The 21,003-nt window shown below is 42.9% G+C and overlaps 1 protein-coding gene across 1 annotated transcript in view; it reads right to left on the minus strand.

The window, feature by feature from the left end:
• Positions 1 to 371: 371 nt before the first annotated feature.
• The window catches only part of slx4ip (SLX4 interacting protein), a 31,678-nt gene continuing 11,046 nt past the window's right edge, over positions 372 to 21,003 (minus strand). Inside the window, exons 5-8 of the mRNA XM_068717939.1 lie at positions 12,842 to 12,919; positions 10,547 to 10,635; positions 2,179 to 2,285; positions 372 to 2,084 (exon numbers count right to left, since the gene is read on the minus strand). Of these exons, the coding sequence (XP_068574040.1) occupies positions 1,304 to 2,084; positions 2,179 to 2,285; positions 10,547 to 10,635; positions 12,842 to 12,919 (1,055 nt within the window). The 3' untranslated portion in view covers positions 372 to 1,303. The remainder of the gene's footprint in view (positions 2,085 to 2,178; positions 2,286 to 10,546; positions 10,636 to 12,841; positions 12,920 to 21,003) is intronic.

The raw sequence follows: 21,003 nt of genomic DNA on the forward strand, positions 1-21,003 counted from the left end.
TTCTCCTCAGAATCTGTTTTAAAGGATTAAATCCAAAACGAGAGATTATCAACACCTTGATGTTAAACCATATAAGGACTTAAAATGGTAGGGTCAGCTTCACTAATCCACCATGTTGTCTCTGTCTTGATAAGAACTGGCTCCTGTGAGTGACTCATCTCAGGTTACACCCACTAATGCAGACGGAGAAGCACCGCTTTATTATAGTAACATCACTGCTGGACAGGCCTTCGCTGTCAAATTGCCATGAGCATCAGCCAGTCTGGACAGTATGGGAGGAGAACAACGTGCACAGAAAATTATCCACAAAGAGTCAGAGATTTATTTTTTGCAGGGAATTTTTTATTTATATCATAAAATGTCTTAACCAGTAAAATAAAAAAATAAATCCAGAGTAATGTATTCAGGCAACATCATGTCATTAAGTGGAACATCTTGGGCTTTACATGGGGGTGTGAGCGACCGTTGGCCCCTAGTTGGCCCATGCTCTATCTGGGCCAGGGCCAAGTGAGTGATCCAAACGAGTATCGAGTGTTGGGGCAACGACCGCAGCTGCATTTTAACCTGTGAGACCGTAAACGCCCCGCTACTCCCAAATAAAAACCACTAATATTTCAATACTCTTCATACATCCTCACATATTTGGTCCAAGTTCAATATACAAGCTGCATAATACCCCCAAATTTAAAGATACATTTCAGGTGCTTAGCAACTAAGTATTGAGCAAATTGTATATGAATGAAATCCAACTACATAAGTACATTTTTGAGAATGTGGTGATGAAATAAATCTGGAAACGGCAATCAATCACACCAGAGCTTCAGTGGGGAAACTGGACAGTTTTCAGACACGTAGGAGCCAGTATTTCAGACTAAAAGCCATGACGTACTGCATGGCTCCTGCCTGTCTGAAATCCCCAATCTTTAACACAAAACCAAATCTAAACTCCAATTAAAGGTTTTTGACTTTCATTTGCGAGCCTCTCTTGACCACCACTACTTAAGGGTGGAGGCAAAGTCTGTTTCAAGTATTTGACAAAGCGTAACTCAAACGCTCATGTATCAATTGCCATAATGTGTTCAGCAATTCATCTGTGTGTGTGTGTGTGTGTGTGTGTGTGTGTGTGTGTGTGTGTGTGTGTGTGTGTGTGTGTGCACTAAATGTACAGCACATGCGAAAAGAATAGACATTGTAATAAAATGTGACACATGTACAAATGCATGTCATATGAGGTAAACACGTAGCCTGACACAATATCATCTCTGTGGCGTCAGGCATCTTTACTGTAGCTTGTCTCTCCCCCTCAGGACCTCTTCAGTCGTCCTAATCTAGAGGCTCTGGGCACGCTCCCCCCCTCTCCGAGTGTGGATCTGGAACTAATAGAGGAGCCTGAGGATGCAGGCTTGACAGATAGGCCCCTCAGACTTGCGGCCAGCCTGTTTTGGTTTGTCTGTGCCGTGTTATTGCTTGTGAGGGGGAGCCTCTGGGCCCGTTTTTCTGGAGTAAGCAGCTCTACTTCCAGTGTGGTTTTCTTGCGCTCGGTGACTGGGAAAGCCTTGGACTCTGCCTTGGCTTCGACTAGAGGAAGAGGCGGCAGAGGAAGAAGGTCACGCTTGGATGTTTGTGCGGCGCACTCGGTGGAGTGAGTTTGCATTGTGGCTGGAGGTCTTCCAAGGCACGTCCTCTTGGCCCTCCGCGGGTGAGGGTCTTCCCCTGCATCGCTTGGCTTGCACCTCTTGCTCTTTCTTGTCTCCTGACTGATTTCATGTTGGCAGAAAACTACTGAGGCCCCATTTGGGTTGATGCTGTCTGGAGGACTGTTCTCAGTCTGCTGCTCCTGGGTTAGGCCCTGCTTTCGAGTATTCACAATCTGAGCTTCCTTTAAGGCACTGGGACAAGGCATCTTGTGGTCTGCCTCTGGGAGGGCCTTCTGTCCAGAGCTGGATACAGTCTCTTTGGGGCTTGATTCTGACTCTGCAGCTCTAAGTTCCCCTCTTTGGTTTTCGAGACAGGCTCTGAGGTCAATCTTCTGTTTCCCCACGCTGGAACCATAGAGCTCTTGCTGGACTCTAGCTTGTTTGGCTCTGAAAAAGTTAAAGGACAAGAGGACATGAACAGATACTTGAGTGTCCTCTCTGACCGGTGGGGCTGGAAAGTTCTGCATTAGATCATACTTACATCTTTTGAAGCACAGTCTTCTTTGTTTTTGTGGGGCTGTTTAAAGGCTCTAGGGTTTCTCCCACTCTGGAAAAATATTCCGATCGGCTTTGTTCGCTCAGTTGAGTCTAGAGAGGACAAACAGATCGGTGTAAACAAAAAATATTATTCCTGGCATCCCCTGGAAAGGTCTGGCTTCACAGCAGACTGCTGTCATCATCTGGCATTGTCGGACATTAAAAAACATTCACTGGATTGCTATAAAAATGATAAGATAATGAATACAATTTAAAGTAAAAATATTCCAAAATGATAAACAGATTTATAGTTTATATCCTCTTCTGATTCTCCTAAATTCCAAATAGTTTTGTCTTTTCATTATTGAACTGAACTATGATACATGACAAGAGGAATGTCTTAGTAACAACCCCTAGCTGGCACAAATAATTAGTCCCCTCACTTAATGCTGTCCAAAGCAACCATCTCAAAGGCTTTAGAAAATAATCACCAGCTTGTCATAGAGTGGCGTGTGCTTCTTAGTCAATGCTGTCTGAGTGACGCTTGCAGCCTGAGGCAGGATTACTAAACGATGAAACCATGTTGACAAGTTAAAACAGCGATTAAAGAACGATCCTTCATCAGATGATGGGGCAAGGCAGAGGAAAAATACAACTGAGACATCTGAATTGGAAAATGCAAAAAAGGGGGGTAAAAAGCTCCTCAGAGGACAGAAGATAAGACAAACTCAAGTTAGTGAACGTAGCCTTGTGGCTAGTAGACTGTAGCAGCGCTTTGAGTTGCAGGTTCAAAGTTCAATAAACCCACATACTGAGGGGGCCCACTGAGGCAGAACAGGGAACGGGCCAAAGATTGGATCTCACCAACGTGTGCCCTCAACAGGCCACTAATGAAGGTTAATCACAGGTCTTTTCCTTGGCTGACCGAGAACAGACTCTTGATTTATGAGAGAACCAGAGACGCTGGTGGTAAATTGAGCAGAACTTAAAAGGTTGAGAGCCCGACAATTTATCGGAAATTAATTGAATCAAAATAGTTGGTGGGAGAGTAGCTCTGGTTTAGAAATTGAGCCAAAGTACATGTTTTACCAGAATAAGCAGCATACAGCTGAAGAGCTTCGTGATTTGAGCTACATGCTAAAGTCAGCATGCTAACATGCTCGCAGTGACAATGCTAACATGTCTAATAGGTATGATGCTTACCATGTTCACCATTATTGGCTTGGTAGCATGCTAAATCAAATGCTAATCAGCTCTAAGCATAGGGTGCAGCTGAGGCTGATGTCATTTGCTTTGCAGGTATTTGGTAATAAACCAAAGTAAGACTCATTACTCAAAGATTTGATTTTGATTACATTTTGACCTGATGATGGCAACAGATGAAAAGTTAAAGAGATAGCCAAAGTTATTACAATATTGCTGCGGTTAACACAAGCCTATGATATTGTAATGTTTTGTTCTACAGTATAAAATACGTCAGTAGATACACACTTTCGAGAATTCTGAAGTTTTTACATGTTAAAAAGGCAGTTGCTAACAAGTGGCTAAAAGAGACTACAGAAGACTGACAGACTGTATGACTGCAATGTGCCCAAATACCCTGTTGTGTTTGTATCTGCCGTACGCCGGCCTACACAAGGTGCGGACCCTCTAACTGCAGCAATGAATTGCTGAGGAATGTGTCAATCACGATGCACCTGCGGCCGCCTCGTTACCCCGCCTTCAGCCCTTAATGAGCGGTGCCTACGACTGTCTTTGGAGAAACAAATCAAAACAAATGCAACGTGAAGTTAAGGAAATACTGCGGCTTGTCTAAACTACCAAAATGATCTGAATGATTTAAATCGAAAAAGAGGCGGACTATTGAAGGAGCAAGTACTCCAACAGGGATTCGTTGTGCCCTTATATTGCTTATATAGCGCCGCTAGCGCAACTAACGTGACGGAGGAGACAGCAGGTGCTTTGGCTCAGATGGCAGATGTGAGAAGGTATGTGCTTTATGTGCTCTCTTGTCGTTAAAGTTGCTGTTGAAATTTGCTTCCGCACATTTCCTGAGCATGCGTGTGTTTTTGACGCACATAAAAAATCGGGAGATTTGCATATTATTTCGTTTGATGCACTGGAATTGTATTATTTGGGAAATAGCAAAACATGACGCTGTAAATAATTTGGAGCCAGGTTATTGGAGTTATTTTGCAGAACTGTTTAGTGTGTTATTTGTCCATGGATCAGTGAAATGCTCCAATACTTAAATACTGTTGACATTGTGGGCACACCGGCGTTGCTTTTTGCTTTATGTATGCAATATTTGCGATTTTGTGTTGTTTATGGTATGGTACATTGCAAATAAGTACATGCACCGGTGCTTGGAGTGGATGTTGAGGTATTTCACTAAAGTGAACGATTGGACCTATTGGTGCACTTGATGAAAGGACAGGGTTTCACCAAAGTCATTAGGATTCATCCTCTAGCCACCATGGACGTCTGCCCCGTATGGCAATCCATCCGGTAGTTGTTAAAATATTTCAGTCTAGACCGACAGCCAGTCATTTCCATTCATTGAGCCATGCTTCTAACAAGGCTAACACACTTTGCAGTGGGAAAATACAACCAGACAGAAGTTAAATCTTCAAAATTTTGAGGTTGGGGCGAGTGTGTTGATTTAGTTTTTTTTCAGATCATTATTTTTCCATAAACTGGTTGGTAAAATGATCAATGTGCACTCTAAGGCTAGAGAAAGCAATGTGGTACGCTCTAACCTCCACCAGTTGCTGTGAACACAGAGAAAGAAAATCATGAATGTGCTCTCCCACATGTCATGGTACCAGTGACAACGTATGAACCAACAGACATGGGGGGAGGAGTAATTGTCCCGAGCTGCAAGGGCAAGCTGTGGCATTGTGGCTTTGCACGGGGTGTTGAGACCTATCTGCACTCTGGTGTGTGGAATAAAAAGGCCAGACGGAGAGAGGGTAGTGAATAAGGAGGCTGGGCAACAGGGAAGTAGGCGGAGACGACAAGAAAAAAGGGACAAGATACTAGAATGAATTGGAGAAAGAAAGAGCTTTTAGAAAGGAGTACAACAAAAGAAGAGGAACCCCACAGAGTCATATCGCCTGACCTCCAGCATGCCCACAAACACAAGAATCCTCACACAGGAAGTTCTCCACAGGCTGCCCTTTGTGTAGAGATGGAGTCATGCTAGAGTGTGGGCAGAGGCTCAGTCTTTACGCTCTCTCTCTGAGTTTCGGCTAGCCTTGGATTTGGATTTGGGACAGTGACACACATTCAAAGTTGCATTTGCCTACGCGCTCACACACCCACCCCAACAACAACAATTCTGAGAAAGATGTGGGTGCCATCATTTGCATTGTAATGCCTTGATATGTATTCTCATCTGTTTAATATGAATAAATGCTGTTTGAAAATGAACTTGAAAGAAAAATCAACAAGAAGCCTTATGGGAGGTTCTCTGGGAAAGTTGTGTGCCTTTTTAGTTCCTGTCGGCACAACTTCAAACGAGCAAGAGAGAGAGAGAGAGTGAAAGGACAGAGTGATGGGAAGGAAGAAGCATGAAGAGAAGAAGAGGTTGGATATACATAGAAAGAAGAAGGAGGAAGACGGATAGAAAGTCAGACAGAGAGAGAAATGGGGCATGAATTATTATCACCAGGGGTCGGACAATCTGAATATAGCAACTAGTGAAGAAAGTAGAGCGATTAAACATGGAGAGAGAGTAAGCTGGTAAATGAATAAACATTATAATTATCACAAGCCATGTGGATAAAACAGTAAAGTATTGTGTGGGAACCGAGGTGATCTAATCTTGCATGAAATGATGCAAACTCCCAATAGCTGGAGCGCTTCTCATGAAATAGGAGGGGGAGATGGTGACAAAAAAGAACTTCTACGATTTAACCCGCCCTCACCGCCAGCTAGTCTGCTCGCCCCCACACAAAACGGCAAAGCACTTCGCGTGAAGCAACACGTAGAGCAGACCAAAAGTGCCCTCCCCGGCTGCGGAGCCTCCGAAACAACATGGCTCGACCACGGGAGCTGCAACAAGACGGCACATCTGGATGTCAGATTATAGAGATAAACCTGGCAAAAGGGCAAGGAGAGCAGAGCGAATTAATCATTTGGTTTAAAAGGATACCAGTGATAGCTTGCCCCAACTCTGAGCGACTCCTGGAAACAACTTCAAAAAGATAACCGAATACAGGCTCCATAAAATACAGGGAATGAACAGTTTCTCCTCTATCATCTAAGATTAGGTAGGAACACAGACGGATTATCTAGGTTATCTTTTGAGACCGCTGCTTTTGAAAGTAATGCACTGATAGGGCCAAATAGTCTCTGAGTAGTCTTAAAAAGAGCTTATTTAGTATTTTGTGCGATGGGGACATATAGTAGGGGTTTGCTTTATATCTGCTGCATTAATGCCCATGGTACAATAACAACTTTGCAGGGTGAAAACATTCGGTTTTTAGTAACTCAGAATAACCGTTTTTCTTGCAGCTTGACAACCTTGCATTTTTTTGTTTATCTAATGGGTTTTTTAAGGATTTAAAAAAAAACAAAGAGGTCAGGGATGTTTCTCAGCACATCGTGCAAGCATTGTAAACTTTTAGTTGACGTTAAAGCATGCAAAGCTCTGATCAACCATCAACTCATTTCTGCTTGTGATCTGCCACAGTGGATCATTTGTTCTTGGATTACTCTCTTTGTATCTCATCCAACACACATTAAACCAACAAGATGACATCCTATAAATCCAGTTATTCACTCATCTGTCACAAGATAATGATTCATACCACTTGAAATAATTGAATCCCTAAAAGTATTCGAGTTATACAAATTTAATTAATCTTTCCACAGGAAAGCCTTTGAACAGCTCTATGATGATACAACTAAGTATACAAAATCTTTAAACTGGCACCAAGAAACAACAACGCTGTTTAACTGTCAGGGCAGAAAATACCTCCTGCAGAGATGTTCGTGAAACTAGTTCACAAATTCCTCCCCTCTCCTTCCTCCCACCCTGCTCCCACAGAGGAAACATGCCCTGTTTGTCTAAGCTCACCACATCTTCCCTGAAACAAAGTCAACAAACATGCATGGGCACATACTTGTCTCAAATAGAGGACCGTTCTTATTCCTGAACAATGACAAACGTTTTTGGATCCACCCATGTCTAAGGATTAAGACGAGCTGTTAACTGTTTGGACTAACTTCGTGCAAATCAACGAAAGCAGCTTAAGACAGGATGGAATGAAGGGACATGATCGTGTGCTGTAAAGAGATCTTAGCCATGTATTGGGCCTTGTTGGAGAGCAGATCAGCAGACACTGGAGGCTTGGGAAAGCACTGCTGCTAGCTGTTGCGAGCTGTGAAGAACAGAGGCGTGCTGAGGTCATGAGTAAACACACAGACTTGTCCACAGCTCAGAAGAGGGGGGGGACTGGAAACACATCTGCTCTGCCTTTGATCCAAACGTCTGCGGCCCAGCACGCCGCTCACCTCAGCTGCCCACTCTGTGCCTGACTAGAAAACATCGGTCGCAATCCTAAACACTAGCTCTTCCTTCCCATGCTGCCCTCCTCACTGTTGGCGCTGACTCACAATAGGAGCGACGCTTTATGAGGGACTTTAATCTTCAAAATGTCAAGAAGAAGACAAACATTGTCGAAGAGATGCCTTTTGTTTGCTTCCCATGCAAACGCAGTACTTTCAGTGGCCCCACGTCTGCAGAGCAAGTCAGTTCTAGGTTGTAACAGGCCGAGTACATCAGGCTGATATTCGTCTTTTCGTAGATCAAATATCCTTCATGCTCAAACCTTGTCTCATGGTTGAACAGCGTCTGAAACCTTCTAGTTTCCAACATCGACGACAACAACTGCTGTAACTCTTGGAAACTGACATTTCCGGTACTGCAAGCCCGTCGGCCCGTCTGGTCCGAAGTTGACTCCACGCCAGGCCTAAGCATCGGCAAATGATTTATTCCCTTTAAGGAATAACTCAGTGCGTAGGTTGTGTGCTTAACATTAGCGATATTCAGTGTGTGATCAAGAGGAAGACAGTACCCGTGTGTGTGCACTTAATGATACAACACCACAAGACCCAAAACAAGTTCCCATGTCTTGCTAGTCACTTTCTGATTAAAGTGAAGAGAGTTAGCCCTGAAGTTAGCCTGACCTCTTAAGGGGAACCAGCTATTCTCATTTAAGTGACAAGCCTCTCCTCCAAGTTCTGCTCGACCTCGCCGACGTAGTTGGGCGACATGTTGTCAACACTGGTTTGTTTTGAGCGTACCTCCACCTTTTAAACTGAACTTGTCCACCTCAGGCATCAAAAGCAACATGTAAAACAAAAATTTACATATTATCACTTTTTAAGGTTGTTATGGCGAACGTGTTAGAAAATTAGCTGGTATAAAATTCACTATCCCTTTAGCTCTGTTGATACTGCCATCAGCTCCTGAGGAAAATATCTGTAGCCTCAACCCAAAAATGTAGGTTTCTGTATTGACTTTAAGTACTAAAAATCAACAATAATTGGTTTCCTAGTTCCTTCTACACTACTGTCAATGACTAAATCTTACCATCTCGTCTCCTAACTGAACCACAGCTGAAAATATGACTAATAAGAGCTCACATACTGCATGCCCAAGCGTGGGACCGAGATGCTGGCTTTCACAGCACAAAAGGCCAACCATGATGTCACGTTAGTTCCCTCACAACATAACCCCCTGACCTTATGAGAAGTGCTAACTTGATGAGTTTACATTTCCACTGCGGTTAAGGATTTTTGTTCACCAAGTCACACAAACTAAATCCTAACAACAAAACCTCCTTAAATACAGGGAAATTTGGCTTTTTTTGGGACTAGCAGGCTCATGCTGTCAAGAGTTGTGGAATAAAAGACCCTTTCTTAAACATATGATCAACTTTGACATTGAACTCCAAAGGTCCCATTATTTTTAGACAGCAACATTAGTATGCCTTGCATCAGTTGTGACTCACTGCAAGTTTTTTTTTCATTTAGATTTTGAACTTTCTTGGCAACACTGAAATTGCAAAAACTCAGTTTCTGACAAATTAGAACAGAGCGAAGAATGTAAACAAATAATTGTTTTTGTCGTGTGAAAAACTATAGCCCTGCTGTCTGGTATCTTTCCCCTACAAACCACGTTCGAGGTTGGGCTAGTGAGAGCCCCACCACAAGTCTCCCACCCTCCAGCTCCCTCTGCATGTACTGTATGAGGCCAGAGAACCACATCCTGAGGAGAGGAACGCAATCGACAGCAATGCCTCCTTGAAATGGAAAATTGGTTACACAATCTGAACTTTTCACTGACGACTGTGTTGCTCCACTAAAAATATTACAATCACTGCTTTCATTGGAAGCCAAACTGTGGAGAGTGCAGAGACATTTCAAAGGGAAACAATAGCAAAAAACCCCATAGAAAAACAGCAGCCCACTGATCATGGGATGTGATGGGAGAGATGTCTAGTCCTTGATGTGAGTGCCAAGGTGAGAGGCTCCTCCACCATTTCCTACAATACTCTTGGGAGTTTGGATTCGAATGAGCACTGGCCAAAGGATAGTTGTCCGTAAAATGAATGCACAAAAAAGAACTACAGTAGAAGGTCTTATGACATGGGCAGTGCGCATTAATATAACTTAGAGTCTTGCAGGGAAATACCCAGTGAACCCAATTTTATCTGAATCCAATCAATCAAGGCACATGCCAGTTGATTGCACACAATCACATTAACTGAATTCCCCCTTTAAAATCCCAATGTTTGTTGTTGTAGCTCACTGTTATGCTGTAAAACCGGAGAATAGGATGTATCAATTACATAGTGAATATTAAGTGTTTACACTTGGAGCAAGCTAGTTAAATGATGAATGTTATGTTCTGTTCTGACAATGTCAACATTGACTGCAGTGCCACAATGAGCTCGGATAAAAGTTGAGTTCTAGAAGTATTGAGACTATAAAATTAGTTTTGGCTATATTTTTCGACTACCCATACATTTTGAGGTTTACAAAAATCCCATGTTTGAGAACAACTAGAAATTGTACAGCTGGGGTGAATTGGCAGAATGTGGGAGCAGGAACTTTTTTGGATAAAGGGTGACTCTGCACCTTTTGGACCCCACCTCACTCCATCCAACCCCGAGCCATCCTCTCTTTCCTCCTCACGGGGTCTGTGAACCCCTCCCCCACACCCCTCACGTTACTAAGGATCAGCATAATAAAGTGAGAGCACAATTTGGCAACACATCCCTATAATAACACACAGACCCATGCAGGAATTTTTGCCAGGCGACTGGAAGAGGAAATAGAGGAGTATAAACAGCACTCACCGCGGCCATGCTCAGGTTTCCATGGTGCGCTGCGGCGTCCTCTGGACAGCTCGCACACACAACATAGCGTTCAGGAAACACACGCAAATCTGAAGGCAGGCAAAGAAACAACACAGACCATGCTAGTTAATAATGTGGGCTCACCTCTAATTATGAGTCAAAGTCAGACAGATGGAAATGTGGTTGAGATTTGAATTCACATCTACAAACACCAAGTATTTATTGTCCCTCAGAACAGGGAGAAAAGGGCAGTTTACAGATAACTGTTGAGCTTTATGAGCCACGTAAATAGCATGAAATATTAGACAATTTTATGTTGACAACGGCTCTTGGGAGTAATAAGACTGTTTTATCTGCTTCAAACGCAAAGACCATTTACAACAACAATACTATTACATGTATTATATCATGATAAATAACTGACTTCAACATATCACCTCAACTGGACAGCCAAAATAGCCAATATCTGACTGATATATGGCCCGTTACATAGCCTCCTGTATGTTAATTACTTGCATAGAAAGTCCAAAATTCATTACATTACTCTGTCCTCTGCATCCCTTCCTGTGGGAACAAATTGCGGGACCATTACGACCGACATGCTATAGTATTCTTCATCTTGCATTCTTGATCCACTGAGCTTACCACCCTCTGTTCAAAGGGTTTACAGCTGTGGGGAATCTAGTCCGTAAAAGCTCATATTCCTCCTCAGTGGCCATTTTTTAATACATTGGTTTTGCTTCACTTGTGTGGATTTATAAATGCAGCCAATAGACACACTTTGGTTAAGCAGAAACAGAACTTGCATATACCACACACTTGCATTAGTGTACACACACCTTGTGTGGAGTATGTAAGGAGGATAAAGGGACTTTCACATGTACAATTCTTGTGCCCTCAAATCGATTGCGTTGCCGTCGCGGTGGGCAAGCGTTCCCAAGCGCCTATTTATCACGATTCACATGATCAAAATAGTTCAACTTTCGGAACGCTGCAGAACGCACCGCATGTCATATGATGAGGAACAACTAATCACTGCTGGCAGATATCTTTTCTTTTATCCATAAATATCAGTCTGTAAATAAATGAATGTGAAGAGAATTTAATAATTTTAGTTTAAACACACACACCGTGGATAAAAGGATGAAAGCAGCATGCTGTCTTTTTCCCCATGTTTTTAGACGTAACATGTGAACAGCCCCTAAGGATGTCTATGTCTGTGAGAAGGTTTGGATGTCAGTCGATTGCTCGACTACTTGCGAGATTACCATGACATTTGCAGTATTCTTGGCCTTTTAAGATGATTTCACAACATTCATCTATATAGAAAAGACATAAAACTAACAGAAATTCCCCCTCTACCCAAGTGAAATTCAAAGTTTACAAAAATGATATCTATCTCCAATCTAATTTCAAAGTCTTGAAATTTGCTGAGCACATTTATTCACTGAATATTATAAACCCGCCACCCCGTTTTAATGATTTTATGGCTGTTCCTGTGATGCCAACCGTAGGACAAATTTCATAGTTTTTGTCCCACTGATAATAGCAAAAATATCGGTATTGTGATCATTTGTGTTGTTGGGTGAAATAAAACCAAGCTAAATTAGAAAATACAACAGCATTCTGAATGGCTAATTATAGTAATAGTTTTGGAAAGTCCCAGTGTGTTTTAGCCTCATAGTCTTCCAAGTAGCATCTAAAAGGGTACCATGCCATTTGCCATGTATAACGAAAGATTTTAACCATCTGTTTTATAGCTGATTTACATGACCTGACCACTAACTCAGCTACCTACAGCTAACTCATTGGACCAAATTACACAACCTTTGACCTCAGGAGACTGGGTCTAATTTGATGCGTAACGGACCTGCTGAGAGAAGCCGTCATCTCAGTCTGCAGCAGGTCAGAGCTGCCTTAACATCCAAGCCCCTAGGGAACAGATATTAACTTTACTGACAGGAAGAGAGCCATGTTGGTCCCATGAAAAGGTGGCCACGGGTCACAGGCACTAGATGGGCCGTGGAGATAGATTCTCACTGCCCTCCAATCTCTCTCTCTCTCTCCCACTCTCAGTAGCCTCTCCAGGGAACCACTTAATGGCTGCCTGTTCTCAACATCACCCCGAGCAGGTAGGGACAGGACATAAAAACAAGTGAAGGGGAAAAAATCAACATACAGACCACAGATGACTTGCTCGGGCTGTGGGAAATTTGGCTGAGTACGAGCCATCGAGCCATCTATTTCTGATTAATTTAACTGGAAATTGATTCTTTGAAAAACATGGTTACCTACCCCCATAGAGCTGCTTGGTAACACATCTGAGGTTGATGTGCCGCTTCAGAAAATTGGCCACCAGGTTGAAGTTTTTCCCTTTTTAAAAAACAAACAAAACAGAACATGTGACACCATTTCCAAGACTTGAAGATAAAGTAGAAAAAGTGGTTAATCAAGGGACGCACTATACACACATGTACCCAATAAAAAGCCCTTCATGTGATGAGCTCCACAACTGGTACTACTCCCATCACATACTGTAGAAGCACACTTGGCCATGCTGAACTTTAAGTGAATACAGGACGAGAGCTCAGACTCTTATACAGCCGTTCTACTTCTTCAACACAAAAAAATACTGCTCATTCCTACACATTATTGTGCCGTTAGCTCTATATGGCTCTTTGTGCTTAAAATACATCCCATCAATTTCCTGCTAATCTTAAACTCAGCCTACTACAAAGCCTACAGCCAACTCATCCATGGAGTGAGTAACGACTCATTCTGTTTTAAGTTAACTGACCTCCCAGTTTGGAGCAAGCTGAGAAACCACCTCTGCTCTATTTGTCATGGAATGTTTGTCATGCTATGTAAGATGTGCGGGGCAGAAAAAGAAGCCTGTTGCCTAATCTGGTAGGAATTTGTTGACTAAAAGCAAGAGTCTGGCCAACACGCTATCCAGTGGTTCTTTGTAAACAGTTCTGGGAAGGTGACGGAGCCTGCTCACCCTTTGGTACCGTCTTGGTACTCTTTTCCGCGTCTTGTTAAAGTGAATGTAAAACTATACCCTGCTTGACCACCAACTCTATTATTTCTTTTTCTTATTTGGCATCCTCATAAAGCTGTTGCCGTGTGAAAGCATCATTAACTGCTGACTACGGGGATTTTAGTATTTTAACATCAATTAAAGGATTACATGTTTTCCATAGTCCTGACCTCTTGCACTCAGCTCAGAACTCCCTGGATAATGTCAAATATGCACTGTCATCAAGCTAAAAACGAGGGCTGTCTTTGTCTCTGAAAAGCTGACATTTTGGAAGTGGGGAGGTTTTCACTCAGCAACAACTCTTGACAGTCGCTCATGGATAAAACTTAAAATAAAGCCTCCTTTTAAATGTTGCTCTACAATTAGGACAGGTATGCCCCACACGGTGCGTTCGTTGACGACACACAGAGCAGACGGCATGTTAACAGCATTGGCCCACACACAAATGTGAGGGGCGCCTTTGGGAACATCCCCCTTTTGCCGTGAGATGATGTCATCTCAGCGCCATCTCAAAGCACTAAATTATCATCTTCAAAAAGAAGCCGCCTTGTGATTTTTTGGGGGGATAATGACATGCAATTACAGAGACAGTGTGTCACAAAAGTGCCACAGGTATATACTTATACGTATATTGTGATTAATGTCACCGCCATGGCTTTCTTTGTGTTTGTGTTTGTGGCGGAATTAGCAAACATAATTCATACTTGCAAAAACATAAAAACATATAAATGATTGGAAGACAAAATGATTACAAAAGTCAATCAAATCTATTTCAAACAAACCAACCTCAGTCTGTGAGACTAAGAAAAGAAAAAAAGAACTTACAATTAGAAGTTTAGTATAATTCAAATTAAACTAACGTGAGAACTCAATGGGCTTTCAAAATATGGATACCAGTTTGTTACTATGATGCTATAGGACAATAGGGTAAAATTGGTACCTAGGTGACAGGCTACGCTTGTCAGTTTAGCATTTATGGGAACATGTTTGATCCTTAAAAGCTATTAAATAGAAATTTTGCCTCCAGCTAAATTCCCAATAGACAGCTTTGTGAACATGCATTAAAGTCTCCTGGAGACAGACCAAAGACAAGTCTCTAATCTTATAATTCTAGACATCTAATTAGGGACTGACATTTACCTATAGCTCTGAAGATACAAAACCAGTAGGGCTCCAGGAGCCTTACATTGGACACACCTGCCCTGCAGTAGTAGGGCCATGGGACAGCTTCAGGTGAATGATAAATAGGGATTTATAGGAATCATTTTACATCCTCTGTTTTGTCAACCAATGGCTCAGGTAGCTCAGCTTAATTCTACAGCACAGTCAGTAATGGCTCTGTACCATATCACATTGAAATATTATTGCACTGCAAGAAAACAGTGACAAACTTTCATCTTTAATTTGAGTGTTAACATCCATGTTTGATTCATAGTGTCGTAATTATCTTTTTTTGTCCATGACAATTTAATAAGTAAACGTAAACTAGGGATGCACAGATACCACTTGTCTCCAGACCCAGTACAAGTACTTACATTTGTGTACTTGCCGATACCGAGTACTGATATGTGTACTTAATAATACCATTACAGTTCTAACAATGACTGTGAAAACATGTTTTATTTCTATTAGGGGATCCTCACTTTCTGATTGTTACAAATGTAATATACAACATGATGCTGTTGCTGCCTTTTTAACATTCAATGTGGTACAAACAGAGCATAGTTCTTTGCAGTAGAGATGTTAATAATTATTAAAAACTGTGCTATCAGTTGAACATTTTAAAGAAATATTGAAAATAAAATAAAAAGCTGAGTAAAACTCAGAAGAGCAGCTTATCACTTATTGGAGAGTAGCTGGTCCACCTTAAGGTTACCTGAGTTGTTGCCAACTTTAGGGTTAACCTCCTTCACTTAAAAGCAGCAGGTGGCTGACAAGACACAGGAACTTAGCTTGGGTCTCTTCATGGGTGTTATGGTTCATATTTAGTTTGCAAATCATTTGCTGAAGGACATAATATAGTGGTGCTCTTGCAGGCTTCTTTTGCAGCCATCTTCAGTTTTGGTTGGTTGGGGGGTCTTCGGAGCTTAAGTTTTGATCTTAAGCAAGTGCAACACATGTTGGATTGAATCTACATGGCTACTAAGTGACAATAGAAATGTGTCAAAGTCCAAATTAGTATGGACTGTATGCTGTACAGTGTGGATGTCTTGTTGAACCAGGAGACTTCAGTCAGACCCTTTTAAATACTTGATGTACACAAAGTATGTAGTAATACTGGATAAGCCACCAAGCTTTAAATAGAGGGCTCGATTAATCCCAAAGGGTAATTGCATTTACACACTGCATGGTATGTTGAGCATGTTTGCAGTTAACAATAGCAGCATTCCTTTACTGGAAAAAACCCTTATATTCTATCATTCTTTAAATAGCAAAGAAGTGGTCATCTATCGCCCATTCTGGATATCTACCCAGAGAGGAATGCAGATCTGTAACTCTGTTTTGTTTTCTCTGCCCATTCTGGGTCCAGGAGGGAAGCGTCTTTCATTGCACAGTCGCTTTGATTTTGTCCGTTAGACTCTTGGGCCTCATGTCTAGCGCTACAACTATTCTCGCTGCTTTCCCTGGTGGGCTGAGCTTGCCAATTCCCAGGACAAGTTTGACAGCGATGTCTGGACACAGAGTTGGGAACCAGTGCAACGCCATGGCCCGAGACATCAGCTGTTGCTCCAACTTTATAACGTCCTGCACAGCGCAGAGTTGCTCTTGGCCCGCTGCCCGGGTTCTCTCGTGCTAAGCTTACATTCATGTTTCTCTCACACAAACAGTTTGCTAGTGCCTCCTCTGGGAATGAGTGGCCCCTTTCTGTGGCAACTGTGGCCTACAGTGGTGCAATAACCAAATCTGCAGTAGAGCCTTCAAAGCGTTTCAGTTGTACTTCCTGCAGGAGAAGATGGTCTTGCTTAATTGTTTTGAAACCTGATGCACAACAATATCCTGGCAGGTCAAACCGTAAACAAACCAGCACGGCATGTTTTCAGAAATGTGGTAGATAATAACGTAACCGCTTGTATGGAGATACTTATACCATCGTGTAATACACCGCAGGACAACTGCAGAAAAAGGACACAGACTCTACAGGGCTGGTGCCAAGGCTAGAATACTGTAGTTTTGAGACACACACACACACACACACACACACACACACACACACACACACACACACACACACACACACACACACACACACATCCCTTCAGCTTTCACCGCTTCCTGGGAAAACAATGAGAGGAAAGAAAAGTCAACAAACCAAAAAGGCATCCAGAGTGACTAGGACTGTAAAATGGAACAGACAGGGGTGAGAAGCATTCAGACCAGGGTCAAAGGTAAGGCCCCATGGAACAGACTTCATTAACTTCAGTTATATCCTGAGGAGATCATTAAAACATAGCTTACTTCTTCTCGCCATCCGCATTCCTGGCGGCCCATGCTGTTGTGACTCCATAAGAATTTCTGCTCTGATATGGAGAATTTTCTGGAGTTCCTATCAGGTCCTTTCCTGTATTATCTTGGCCACAGTGGGTCCTTTTTAACAGGAATACTTAAGTTCACTTAAGTTACTCTGAGCTTTCTTCAGTAACCTGTCAAGAAACCTGTTTAACACAGCTAGACTTCTATTGGCTGAAACCAATATCTTGGGCTAAGTCTATGTTGGCAGATGTGCATGGTGATACTTACCACACGCAAGGAAAGTATCATCATGGCAGCAGTACCAACAGATGGAAGGAAAGATAACTGACGTATCGTAGTAATGCAATTGTGTATTCAAAATATTTCATTCAAAAGCCTTTAATAAGCTGGTTCCCACAGATGAATGGACAATTATTTTGAGGAAAAACAAGGAGCCTCTCTTAGTTCAAATCTTTCCACCAAAAATGAAAAAATAACTCTTCAGGCTGCAGTATTATATATCTTCAATACACAAAAATGATGCCAGCACTGTTTAAAAAGCATGGCCCTGAGAAGGAGAGAAATCTGATCACCCACAAACTGCATGTAAATGCAGGTTTTACAGTAACCTGGTTGTTACAGTGCGTGTAAAGGCATTCTCTGATTTCCGGCGGTAACCTGATTTCTCTCATTAACTACGGTTCTAGGATGCATGTAAATGTAGTGACTGTGTGTCAGGAGAGCTGCAATTCCCACGCAACCCCTTTATGAACAGGAGTTGAATCAGCAGGACAGTCAGACATCAGTGCCTGAGAATCCTGCTCTTTTGACATCTCTGCTTTGATGTGGACCCCCTCCCTCCGTCCTCAAGTGTGGGGGGGAGAGTTGGGGCTTAGAGCAAGAGAGAAGGGTGGAGTGGTGAAGGATGAGAGAGCTTGAGGAAGTTACCCATATGTAAGTGGGGGCTTTCCTGGAAGGACATCACTCTCTGTGTAACTACGGCTGTAGCAGAGCACTGTGCCTCATCATCCTGCACAACGTCCACCTGAAACAATATTTGCACATGAGTGTTCAATTTAACATTTGGGTGACCCCTTCATCGCAGTTACAAAATACGCCGCAGCATGGTAGCTCAGGCCAGCCCATAATGCAGCATGTGACTAAAGTGGTGGGGAGCATTTTGGAGCACAGAGCAATTATCGAGAGAGAGAAAAAAAAAACTATTTCTCAGAAACATAATCTGATGAGAGAAATGCAGTCACAATAAAAAAAATGTCATATTTAATCATCATTATATCTTAATTAGCCCAAGAGACCACAAAGTGCTGCCACTGTTTATATTTCAGAGCATTCAGAATGAGGAGGATGCAAACTGCTTATTTTGCATTAAGTTGCAAAATGCAGAGCAGTTTGTGGACTTGAGTTATGCACTGTGCCGGCCTTTTAAACCTCAGATCAAGGTCTCATTGGAAGCAGGCTGTCTCTGCCTGCTGGGCCCACTCCAATTTTGCTAGCCTGTGTTTATAAATCCAAATAGGTGAACCATGGCACACATGGCAAAGCTAGGTTTTGCTTCAAGTGACTAATGATAAACGGCCGGTAAAGCAATGAAGAACATTCTGCGTTGAATTGACTGAAGTGTCAGTCTGAATTTTATCTTATTATTTATTTTATGTAAATGATATAATGCACTAGAGGTGTAGAAATTCCTTGATTGTAAGATGTGTCGCAATGTGGACGTGAAGGATTCCGCATCAATGCAGTGACAGAGCATAATCGGGAGTTTGGTTTCATTTCAGCTCAGTGTGAGTCTTTACTGCGTTTTTTTTTTTTTCCTTCACTGTTGAGCTTGTTTTTCTCCTCTCTCTCTCCTATGATCTCTGTGTTTCACTGAGGGCTGTTATCATTGTTAACCCTGTTGGTAGATGCAGTGACTGACTTAAACCAAGCAATAGTGGAAGGCTAATTCATTCAGTGCCATAGGCATTCAGTCCTACGGCTGCTATGTGAAAACCTTATTTTTATAGATTGCAGCACACTTGTAGTGCACTGTAGAAATATATATGTTTGTTTTTGTTATGTTTATGTACTGAGGAGGGTCAAACAGATACTGGCTTTTTATATTATAGACTATTGTAGTTTGAATTTTAGAAGTACTTTCTAAATAAAAAAAAAAAAGGGAGTTCAGTTTTATATGACTGCTTGTATTAATTAATGGAAAAAGTGGAGTAATATAGAAAATTGAGAATGCAAAACATTAGGACGCATTGAGAATCGTTGTGCATTCAAATCATTGACAGGGCCATCCTAGGCTGGCCTTATCTGACCACTCAAGGTACATTTGGCACACAGCACAACAATGACATCTGTCCACAGGAACCACCACAGAGCTCATAAGAGCACATGACACAGGCCCAGCTCTCTCAAAGTGAGGCAAAGAGCAGAGAGAAACAACAACATCCTCTGAAACCTCTCAGTGATCACTACAACAAGGCCTTCTGGACATGCTGAACACTTAGCATGAGCTCAAGAGACTGTGTGCCATCTCCCAGACCAGATTGTGGTGAATGGGAACAGTCACATGAATGTGATCCGTGCTCAGGCTCAGGCCCTAATTATATGGGAAAAGAGTGTAGTGTGACAGCCATGGTGGGGATTGTGGTTGCGTCCTAAGAGGCTGCAGCTGACCCCGTGGAGAAGGAGAAGGAGAGAAAGTGAAAACATAAAGAGACGACATGAGGAGAGCAGACAAGAGCTGACATGGAGGACAGAGGCAGAAGAGAAGTGGAGAGAGTGGATAAATGTGGAAAAATGCAAAGGGGAAAGATAAAGAACGAAAGTGTGTGTGTGTGTGTGTGTGTGTGTGTGTGTGTGTGTGTATATAGTGTGCAATAATAGGAAGGGGGAGGGTTAACATTGGAGTCAGACTGTCCTATGTGTTGCTGCCGAGTAAGGCCAGGGGCTTACAGAAAGGATTTAAAGAGCCACAGCAACACCACAAAGCACCAGGGGAAAGGGGGTTGCCCAGCAGGGGCCAGGAGAGGGAGGGCGAGCGGGGAGAGGGGAGAGGGGCAGGACTGGCTACTCTGATCAGGATCCATTTTCAGCCTGGGCCTTGGAATTCCTTTGTTCCTGTCACAGGTCTCCGTTTCCCCCTCGCCTTAATCCCAGCCTGCCTCACGCCCAGTAACACAGAGCAGGGCAGGTAACTCTGCCACATGCATGCCTCTCTATTTACAGACCAGTCCCCACATAACAGCGACTTACATAAATAGTAATAGCTGTGTGGTGGCACTGAGAAGAAGCAACGTGGGCTAATACAGGGTTGTCACCACAGTACTTCTGTGTCTTCAGAAAAGTTCTGTGAACTGTCAAAGTATGAGGCTGAAAGGTTGGCATGTACCAATTCTCCCTAAAATGGACATCCAACACACATTTTTTGTCTTTTGTACACAGAAAGTCTGAATAGCTTTTCCAAATTTGCCAAACTGTTCGACCTGGGTGCTGTAGGCCTTCGAAGAGCCAGAGAAGCAAAACAAAGCTAAATCTACGCGGCACTGACGGGGAAGCGCAAAAATGAACCGTCTCCCTTGTAGTCTCTACACATCCTGCGCATTCTTCATTGGGAGGGAGATGGTCATTCGTAAACACATTCTCCAACAGTAAAGCTATCCAGCAACACTTGTGCTTTTCCCGCAATGGCCGTGGCCAGGCCGCCTTAAGCCCCCTTCATAGGGCTGCCAAGAGGAGTCAGTGGTACACTGTGCAGCACTCGCAAAGCCCTCTCCCACGGCTATTAGTGACCATTCATCTGGGGAGCCTGGGAAAATGCCTCTCCAGCCTGCCGTGGCCATGGGGAAACAGGCTGGCAGGTGTTCCCTCCCCCTAAGCCCTGGCACCTGTGCAGAGAGAGGAAGAAGGAACCAGCCCTGCCATGGGCTAAAATGCTCTCTAGGTACCACTTTGC

The sequence above is a fragment of the Cebidichthys violaceus genome, unplaced genomic scaffold, assembly GCF_023349555.1.
Source record: "Cebidichthys violaceus isolate CVI_PGR_0920_01 unplaced genomic scaffold, fCebVio1.0.p SCAF_10, whole genome shotgun sequence".
NCBI classification, from domain to species: Eukaryota; Metazoa; Chordata; class Actinopteri; order Perciformes; family Stichaeidae; genus Cebidichthys; species Cebidichthys violaceus.